A 10,745-nucleotide genomic window follows, 5' to 3' on the forward strand; every position below is an offset into this window, starting at 1 on the left:
GAAATGATTTTACCCAGCAGATCACTAGATCACAACCCTGAAGAATACAACACTTCTCACTCCCATGACTGCAAAATAAGGGTTATAGAAATGGACAAATACTGAGAATCAGATTACTGGAGCTTCCTTTGTTCGCATCTGTTGTGTTTTTTTTGCCACTCCAGCAGTGGGCCTCTGAGGCCACACACTGCACCATAGGCAAGATATCAGGTTCTTCATCTATGCACTACACAGGCAGACTTCACCCTGCAGTGGTTATCCTAGCAGTCCATAACAAAACTAAATTCCATCGCATGAAGCGCTCACCTTGGAGATCTTGTTGACCTTCACAGAGGTGGGCGTTGGTGGGGGAGGGGTCTCTGGGCTGGGGGCGATCTCCTCTTCTGGGGCCACATCTGGGTTTAGTGCAAATATACTCTCCAAGTCAATCTGGATAGAGAGCAGTGCGTGTCACTGTAATTGTACCTAACCCATACAGATCGCTCCTGAACAATTCTGCTAGTCCCTTCTCTTTGCCCTTCTTGTGTGTGTGTCTGTGTGTGGTGTGGCAATAAATGTGTTGACTGTACATCTCTCTCCTACTGGTCATCATTACCACACCTTCTAACAGAGGCCACAACCAATTGGTGCCCTTTCTCATGGCCCTTCGAGCCAGACTTTTCAAGTCAATATTCAACAGGAGATCTAACACAATATACTCTACACATCAATATGCAGAAGAGATTAGGTGCAAATATACTCTGTTAATATGTACCTTATATGTTAGTATATGGAGAGCAGAGAAGTATATCTGTGTAGCTCAGAGGAGCAGAGAGCAGCAGGACAACATCTGTATTCAACAGCAAAGCTCAGGAAATATGACTGCTGTAAGGCTCTCTAAACTCAAGTATATTCAGGGCAGAGTGATGTCTGGCAGAACATGCAGAAGGATTGTGTAATCTCCAAAACTCTAGAATGTCTTCAGATGCATTATTCATAGGGCTCAATGCCTAAGAGCTGAGCGGACGCCGGCTGTCGTGCTATAAGCTACTAGCTAGGCTTGGTTACCTCTTTCCCTTTGGTGTCTCCATTTTCGATCCACTCCACAGTGACGCTCTCATTGTCTTCATTCAACGACGTGACCATGGCTTGGTGTATTCGTCCTGTAACAAAGCACGTGTGGTTGTGCATTATCTGACAAACACCCACAGCACAGAGAAGTTGGAAGACTAAAGGGGAGTTCTCTGAAATGTAACAAATTAGTTAATTCCTTCAAATTGTTGCACAGTACTGTCCTAACTCTGGCCTACACTACTCACAGTGCACTACAGCCATTAGGGATGACTGACTGCATGACACATCTTAATTGTAAGGGCGGGAGTGGGAGGACTTTCCCCAGGGAATCAGTCAGCAGGGAAGACCGTAGCTACTAGTAGCTACCCAACTGGAGAAGTGCATAGGGACATTAAACTACTACAATGAAGCTGGAGTACACAGACCCCTGCAGCACACACACTTCAACATGCTCTCTGAAACTGTATGGCTATGCCAGCCTGACAATACAGTACATGACAAAATAATTGGCCTTAAAGATCCCAAACTAGCTTCTCCAGGACATTACTCAACAGAAGTGTGTGAAGACAAGAGAGGTGGTCTATCTAAACTTCAGCCACAGATATGCCATTTAGCAGACGCTTTTATCCATACTGTCATGCATGCATACATTTTAAATATGGGTGGCCCTGGGAATCAAACCCACAACCCTGATGGTGCAATCACCATGCTCGACCAACTGAGACATAAAGCCATGTTAAACAAGTTAGGAAGCATGTAGTCAATATACATGGAGTTACCCTTTCCCTGTCCTCCCTCCCATCTACCGCTGGTCTAAATACACACTCCACAGGCAGCCTGAGCTGAGCCTGCTCCATAATTACCAGCAGCTTCCTGTGGCTAACCCTGGTCTATGACACACTACATCACATCCCCTGGCTGCTCACTGTCAGGGGTGAAGCGGGGGGGGGGGACATGTTCCCAGCATTCATTATTTAGAGCAGAGAGCTTTATGGATGCTTTTAGTGTTCGCTGCTGCTGAGTTCTACCCAAGTAATGAGTCTACAGCGCACAGCAGTGAAAGCTCACTTAAATAACTCAGTAACAGAACAAGAATCCCTTTAATCTGAGATAGTAAGTGTCAGACAGTGATGTAAAAATAGCTTACATCAGCACTGACAGAGGCGGCAAGTGAAATGTGGAACATGCGGTCAGATGCCTGTCATGAGTCCATATGCATGTCACTCCACCATGATGTCTTTCCCTCTCCTCTTTGGCAGATCTGCTCTAGAAAACCCTGCTTCTGGTCAAGAGGGACACACCAACTGATGTGTGTGTCTTGGTGAGCCAATGCACTACTACACTGACCTGAAGAAATACAACTTGCTGAGGAGAACTTGCTGCATAGAGACTAGAGGTTGACCGATTATGATTTTTCCACGCCGATACCGATTATTGGAGGACCAAAAAAAACGATACCGAATAATCGGACGATTTTTAAAAATGTATTTATTTATTTGTAATAATGACAATTACAACAATACTGAATGAACACTTATTTTAACTTAACATAATTGTTAAGGGAATTTTAATCAATGATGACTAATTATGTATACATTTCAATCAGGACTGACTAATCAGAATACTATTATGTTACTGTATATGTACTAATCAGAAAACTATTATGTTACTATATATGTAAGAATTTTCTTTTTAATTCTAGTACTGAATATAATGTGTGTAAATATAATCAAGAATTAGAACAATAACTGTCTGTTCCTTGGTAGAAATGAATGAACTATATCTTCAGAAGCATGTCCTTGGCTCGGTCGTATATTATCTTAATAGGGAGAGACGATGTGAGAACCATGCAGCCTTTGTATTAGAACGGAGATGGCACGGGTTGGTACTGGAACTAATGACGTCATTTTAAGTTTATAACCTGTGGTAAAATGTGTAAGGAGGAGTACTCTCATGAATACAAATCTGCTGTTTGACTTTAAGACTGGGCTCTGTCCATTACTATAAAATAAGGGTCTTACAAATCCTTATGAATTGACAGAGTGTTTAATTTTAATTGGGTGTTAGAGCAATTTAATTCCTGCAACAATAATACATCAATAAAATCAATTTAGCCTCAAGTAAATAATGAAACATGTTCAATTTGGTTTAAATAATGCAAAAACAAAGTGCTTGAGAAGAAAATAATAGTGCAATATGTGCTATGTAAGAAAGCTAACGTTTCAGTTCCTTGCTCAGAATAGTTGAAGTCATAAACAGCGCAACGAAGAGCTGCTGGCAAAATGCACGAAAGTGCTGTTTGAATGAATGTTTACGCACCTGCTTCTGCCTACCACCGCTCAGTCAGATACTTCGATACTTGTATGCTCAGTCAGATTATATGCAACGCAGGACACGCTAGATAATATCTAGTAATATCATCAACCATGTTTAGTTAACTAGTGATTATGATTGATTGTTTTTTTACAAGATAAGTTTAATGCTAGCTAGCAACTTACCTTGGCTTACTGCATTCACGTAACAGGCAGTCTCCTTGTGGAGTGCAACGAGAGAGAGGCAGGTCGTTATTGCATTGGACTACTTAACTGTAAGGTTGCAAGATTGAATCCCCCGAGCTGACAAGGTGAAAATCTGTCGTTCTGCCCCATAACAAGGCAGTTAACCCACCGTTCCTAGGCCGTCATTGAAAATAAGAATGTGTTCTTAACTGACTTGCCTAGTTAAAAAGATTAAATAAAAGGTGTAAAAATAAATATATATATAAATATATTTTTTTTTTTTAATCTGCGCCCAAAAATACCGATTTCCGAATTGTTATGAAAACTTGAAATCGGCCCTAATTAAAATCGGCCATTCCGATTAATCGGTTGACCTCTAATAGAGACTGCGTGTGGGTGTGTGTGTGTGTGTGTGTGATTCTGAGAGCTGTGTCTCAGAGATCTTTATGGTAGGGCTGGACCAGCGCCAAGCTAGCTGGCAGTTAAATCCCATCTTGGATCAGCAGGTTGATTGCAAACTACCCTGGCAACAGCAGGTGACTGTAGACACACAATGGCAGACAGGCAGCATTACTTAAGAACAGGGACACATGGGAGGTGACAGAGCCCAGTGTGTTAAGGAGGATTAGATGAGGACACACAGACAAGGAAAAGGAATCACTTACCATTGTGGAGAGAGCAAGAGCAGCAGGCGAATACTGAACAGACTGGCACTCAGGCTTGCAAGACCTGATGCAATTGAATCACTAAGAATAGAGAATGGCCTGGTCCTCCAAGAACTTCTTTGTACAGACCAACCAACCACCACACTATCTCAGCAGCTTTACCCACACACTCCTCGAATAGCACTACATGCAAACAGAATCTGTATTGTGTATTCTGTGTGTAGAGAAACTTACACAACACATGCATCCATCTCATCTGTAAACATGTGAATGGTAACTGACAGGTGAATGGTACCCTGTCCGTGTGCACTGACTGCAGTGCAGTGCCATACTCTAGCCCTTTGTTCTAAAATACTAACCTAAGGTGACTAAAAGCATCCGCATGCTTCCCAGCCGAAGCAGTTCGTTAGAGTTGGTGCATACAGTACCAGTCAAAAGTTTGGACACACCTACTCATTCAAGGGTTTTTATTTTTACTATTTTCTACATTGTAGAATAATAGAAGACATCAAAACTTTGAAATAACAAATCAAGATTATCCTACCAACAGGACATTAAAAGCGAATATCTCATGTTTTACAGAGTCGTAGCTGAACGACGACATGGAGCTGGAGGGATTTTCCATGCATCGGCATGACAGAGAAGCAACGTCTGGTAAGATGAGGGGTGGGGGTCTGTGTCCATTTGTCAATAACAGCTGGTGAGTGATGTCTAATATTAAAGAAGTCTCGAGGTATTGCTTGCCTGAGGTAGAGTACCTTATGATAAACTGTAGACCACAATAACTACCAAGAGAGTTCTCATCTATATTATTCGTAGCCGTCTATTTACCACCACAAACCGATGCTGGCACTAAGACCGCACTCGACCAGCTGTATTAGGCCATAAGAAAACGCTCATCCAAAGGCGGCGCTCCTAGTGGCTGGGGACTTTAATGCAGTGAAACTTAAATCTGTTTATGTCATTTCTACCAGCATGACACATGTGCAACCAGAGGGAGATTTTTTTTTTTTTTTAATATAATAAATAAAAACAAAAACTCTAGACCACCTTTACTCCACACACAGAGACGCGTACAAAGCTCTCTCTCGACCTCCATTTGGCAAATCTGACCATAATTCACTTGATTCCTGCTTACAAGCAAAAACTAAGGCAGGAAGTTGATAGAGGAATTCTAAATTCCTTTATGTTTTATTGCCAAAACCAATTCAATTCGCACTCATTTCTAATTCATGATAAGTTGTAAGTTTATCATTTGCATGAATTAGCAAGAGACCAGTCTTAAAAACAAGTTCAGCATTTATTCTTGATGAGTACTGACCCAAAATACAAGGAACATTACATTTTAAAGAAAGAGAGCATAAAATGACGTCATCAGTTTCACAACCTCTCCCATCCTCACAATAGCGTAGTATTCAGTCCTGGAGATTTTTTACTCCCCTCATAAAACTACATTCCAACCTGTCTAAAAGATATACTTCTCTCCACTAATGGAATCCAACCAAAACATTCTTATCTGTCTGAAAAGCTATCTCATCCCTCTCCCTTAAACCACCCAAGAGGCACAGACAATTAATTCGTTCTGCTTACATTTTCAGTAACAGCTTAACCAAAAACTCATACTTTTCATATCATAACATAATAGTATTAGAATAAATGGTTCTAATCAATAATGTATACATAATTAATCATTTCAACTATAATTTCCTCTAACAGAAGTACCAGTAACTCCCACAATATGGAAGTGGTCAGATGACGCAGATGCAACACTAAGGGACTGTTTTGCTAGCACAGACTGGAATATGTTCCGGGATTCATCCAATGGCATTGAGGAGTATACCACCTCAGTCATTGGCTCAATCAATAAGTGCATCGACGACGTCGTCCCCACAGTGACCGTACATACATACCCCAACCAGAAGCCATAGATTACAGGCAACATCCGCATCAAGCTAAAGGCTAGAGCTGCCACTTTCAAGGAGCGGGACACTAGTCCGGATGCTAAGGAATCCCCCTATGCCCTCAGACGAACCATCAAACAGGCAAAGTGTCAATACAGGATTAAGATTGAATCCTACTATACCGGCTCTGGCTCTCGTCGGATGTGGCAGGGCTTGAAAACGATTATGGACTACAAAGGGAAACCCAGCTGCGAGCCGCACAGTGACACGAGCCTACCAGAAGAGCTAAACCGCTTTTATGCTCACTTCGAGGCAAGCAACACTGAAGCATGCATGAGAGCACAATCTGTTACGGACGACAGTGTGATAATGCTCTCCGTAGCCGATGTGAGCAAGACAGGTCAACATTCACAAGGCCATGGGGCCAGACGGATTACCAGGACGTGAACAAAAGACCAACTGGCAAGTGTCTTCACCGACATTTTCAACCTCTGAAATACTGTCTGTCTGAAATACCTACTGTTGAAGTCGGAAGTTCACATTCACTTAGGTTGGAGTCATTAAAACTCGTTTTTCAACCACTCCACAAATTTCTAGTTTACAAACTATAGTTTTGGCAAGACGGTTAGGACAACAATTGTTTACAGATAGATTATTTCACCTATAATTCACTGTATCACAATTCCAATGGGTCAGAAGTTTACATACACTAAGTTGACTGTGCCTTTAAACTAGAGTTCGACTGATTAATCGGAATAGCCGATTAATTAGGGCCGATTTCAAGTTTTCATAATCGGAAATCGGTCAAATTGGACACCGATTTGACCTTTTTTTTAACACCTTCATTTAATCTTTATTTAACTAGGCAAGTAAATTAGGAACACATTCTTACTTTCAATGACTGCCTAGGAACGGTGGGTTAACTGCCTCGTTCAGGGGCAGAACGACAGATTTTCACCTTGTCAGCTCGGGGGATTCAATCTTGCAACCTTACAGTTAACTAGTCTAACGCTCTAACCACCTGCCTCTCATTGCACTCCACGAGGAGACTGCCTGTTACGCAAATGCAGTAAGCCAAGGTAAATTGCTAGCTAGCATTAAACTTACCTTATAAAAAACAATCAATCATAATCACTAGTTAATCTAGCGTGTCCTGAGTTGCATATAATCCAATGTGTACCTAACCATGAACATTAATGCCTTTCTTAAAATCAATACACAGAAGTAGCTAAAAGAAATCCAGGTTAGCAGGCAATATTAACCAGGTGAAATTGTGTCACTTCTCTTGCGTTCATTGCACGCAGAGTCAGTGTATATGCAACAGTTTGGGTCGCCTAATTTGCCAGAATTGTACGTAATTATGACATAACATTAAAGGTTGTGCAATGTAACAGGAATATTTAGACTTATGGATGCCACCGTTAAATAAAATACAGAACGGTTCCGTATTTCACTGAAAGAATAAACGTTTTGTTTTCGAAATGATCATTTCTGGATTTGACCATATTAATGACCTAAGGCTGGTATTTCTGTGTGTTATGTTATAATAAAGTCTATGATTTGATAGAGCAGTCTCACTGAGCAATGGTAGGCACCAGCAGGCTCTTAAGCATTCATTCAAACAGCACTTTCGTGCGTTTGCCAGCAGCTCTTCGTTGTGCGTCAAGCATTGCGCTGTTTATGACTTCAAGCCTAAAATTAGGCTGGCAATACTAAATGTTAAAAGGAACCACCAGCTTTCATATGTTCTGAGCAAGGAATGTTAACGTTAGCTTTTTTTACATGGCACTTTTACTTTCTTCTCCAACACTGTTTTTGCATTATTTAAACCAAATTGAACATGTTTCATTATTTATTTTAGATTATATTGATTTTTATTTAGGTATTATATTTTCAAATAAGTGTTCATTCAGTATTGTTGTAATTGTCTTTATTACAAATATATAAATACTTTAAAAAATTTTTTTAAATAAGCTTTTTTGGTCCTCCAATAAATCGGTATAGGCGTTGAAAAATCAGAATCGGTTGACCTCTAGTTGACACCTTTAAAGGAGCAATTATGGTCAAGTGCCTTGCACACACCAATATCTTGCTTTGTTTGCGGGGGGGGGGGGTTCGAACTAGAAATATTTTGTTTACTGGCCCAACACTCTTAACCACTAAGCTACCTGCCGCTTCCTTACTTAACTGACTGCTGTCAGTTGGTCAAAAATGTCTCCATGGCATCTACTTTGAAAGACACTGAATGGGGATCATTTCATGCAGACATTATTAGGATACAGTTGATAATCCACATGAAGATTAAATAGGCCTTTCTCTTATGCCATTGAAAGAGGGCAAAAAGTGTTTCCTGTCCTGGCTGGGATTAAAAGGAATGCTGGTGCCAGACACACTGCACAGTTAAAGTTCTAGTAGACTAGACTGAAGTGTCAATGTCAAAAGAGAAATTAGCTGTTATAAAAATATATTTAAAAAGAGATGATGAAATGTAAGAGGCTTAAAGCCTCATCTAACTGCTATACTTTTACCACTTTTCCTCTCAAGTCTTTATGATAGTCTGCTATCATGGCACACAGTAGGCTATTCTGTGGTTGAGTGATGCCTCCATTCATCGCAGAGCCCATCAGTGCCTGGCTAATGGCAGGACTAGAGACTGAGGGAGGAGAGTACTCCTGGTATATTCCAGAGAGCTGCCTGCAACAGATGAGGTGGTGGTGGTTAATAGCTTGAATTAGGCTTCGCCAGGCACCGCCCCCAGAGATAGCACTCCCTACCCACGATGACACAGACAGCTCTACCTACAGACACTAGATAGGACCCACTTCCCATACATGATGCACCAGTAAACATTAAAACACCCACGTAATCCATAACAACTCAACTTACACAAAACTCTTCACCCCTAGTTTATAGTAATCAGAAGGATATGATGGTTTTGTTGCGGCGCTATACCTCATCCCAGGAGGGATCTGTCTCCTAGGAGTGTTAACCCGGTTTGGCTGCCTGGCGCAGGTACACAGAAACGGGCAAATGGCAAAAGCAGCCAGCCCCTTTCTCTCCCTTACAACAAATCAGTCAAGCTCATCTTGGGTGCACTGCAAAGCTACCAGATCATCAAGTTGATCTGAATATAACAACTGTGCGTGCTAGTCAATGATGTGTATGGTGGTAGTCCTAAAAATAAAAAATAAAAAGAGGCCATTAGACTGGTTGTCATGGTTATTTTTACTGACAGCTGCCTGCTATACCTCTAACATTCATGGGTAGCTAGATAGCAGCTAAGTGCCTCAGTTTCAAACCATCTGTAACGTTACAGTACTTGCCTAGCTTACTAAACTCCACAGTGAATGAAGTTTGATGAACTCCACAACTTCCTTCACCGCGAAGTTCAGTCAGCTAGCTACTACCCCCGCACAACAATTATCTGCAGTAGCTAGATATTGTAACGTTATTGGGAGACCTCAAAACCCTGGTTGATAATACCCACCAAACGACCTATGTAACTTATGCTAGTCGTAGTATGACACAATGCTAACTTGACAATAAGTTTAAAGCCAGCCTTCTCACCCCCCAAAAATAAAAATAAACACTATCAAAGTTAACTAGTTAGAAATTATATTAAATATATTTTTAGCTAACGTTAACCTCTATATAGCCAGTTAAATTACCTAGCCACTTCAGTGTTCTGAAGCATACAAGGACAGCTGGTAGCTTACCTTTGCTAACTAACACGTATTTTGCGGTACCTTTCACAACCTAACGTTACTTAACTAGCGGGTGGCTTTGGTTAGCTAGTTTGTTAGTTGCTAAACTAACGTTAACTAGCTAACGTTAGTGTGGTAACCAGAGCTGTGCATTCTGTAGTTACTGTAAAGCGTCAAGGCGCTAGCTGCTTTAACTGGCTAACTACACTAGTAAGTCCAAGAACCCATTGTAACTGGTTGTTAACTATCCAGTTAGAACGTGCATTTGTCGTCTAGGTAGTCAGCTAGTTAACGTTACATAGGCCAAGTTGGCTAGCAAGCACAGCCACCCCATCTTTGCGGCTGCTACTCCGCTTCAACGGTTGCAGTGTATTCACAGCAACACAAAGCTTCTCAAAACAACTACCAGCGAGGTAAAAACCAATCGAGACATCAGAAATGACATACGAACGTAAACTTACCATCGCTTCGCTTTATTTCAACGTACACGCCGACGACGATTTTCCCCAAACTACCCGCCATTCTTCATTAGTGTAGAGTATCCTGAAAGATGTTGACTTGTGTTTGAAATAAATCTACTTTGACCGGAGGATGCATGGAGCAGCCAGCCAGAGAAATAAGGGATTTCAATAGTTACCACAGCCACAAAGGGAGAATTGGTTATATCGTAAAAAAAAAAACGTTTTGGTATTCCTTTAGGGTTAGGTTTAAAATCACATTTTAAGACGATGAATTGTAGAAATGGGCGTTTTTCTTTTAATAGTGACGATCGGAAAAAAAAGTGACCTAACGTGTATGCGCATACTGTGTCAAACAGACAATTTCGCAATCCATACTGCTGCACATAACATAGTCTGGTCCAAGATCAATGTGTGTTCTTGCCAATGCCAACACCATTGCTGTGTTTGTTTGGCATGACAAGGA

General features: G+C 41.2%; 1 protein-coding gene across 6 annotated transcripts in view; it reads right to left on the minus strand.

The window, feature by feature from the left end:
* The window catches only part of LOC115140157 (kinesin-like protein KIF2A), a 31,469-nt gene extending 20,880 nt beyond the window's left edge, over positions 1–10,589 (minus strand). For 2 of the 6 annotated variants that reach the window (XM_029678313.2, XM_029678312.2), the window contains exons 1-3: positions 10,283–10,589; positions 1,048–1,142; positions 307–429 (exon numbers count right to left, since the gene is read on the minus strand). In XM_029678313.2, coding sequence (XP_029534173.2) covers positions 307–429; positions 1,048–1,142; positions 10,283–10,343 — 279 coding nt within the window. In that variant the 5' untranslated portion in view covers positions 10,344–10,589. The remainder of the gene's footprint in view (positions 1–306; positions 430–1,047; positions 1,143–10,282) is intronic. The other 4 variants (XM_065026708.1, XM_029678314.2, XM_029678315.2 and 1 more) reach the window with 3 other exon arrangements.
* Positions 10,590–10,745: the final 156 nt, after the last annotated feature.

This window comes from Oncorhynchus nerka, linkage group LG13 (genome assembly GCF_034236695.1).
Source record: "Oncorhynchus nerka isolate Pitt River linkage group LG13, Oner_Uvic_2.0, whole genome shotgun sequence".
NCBI classification, from domain to species: Eukaryota; Metazoa; Chordata; class Actinopteri; order Salmoniformes; family Salmonidae; genus Oncorhynchus; species Oncorhynchus nerka.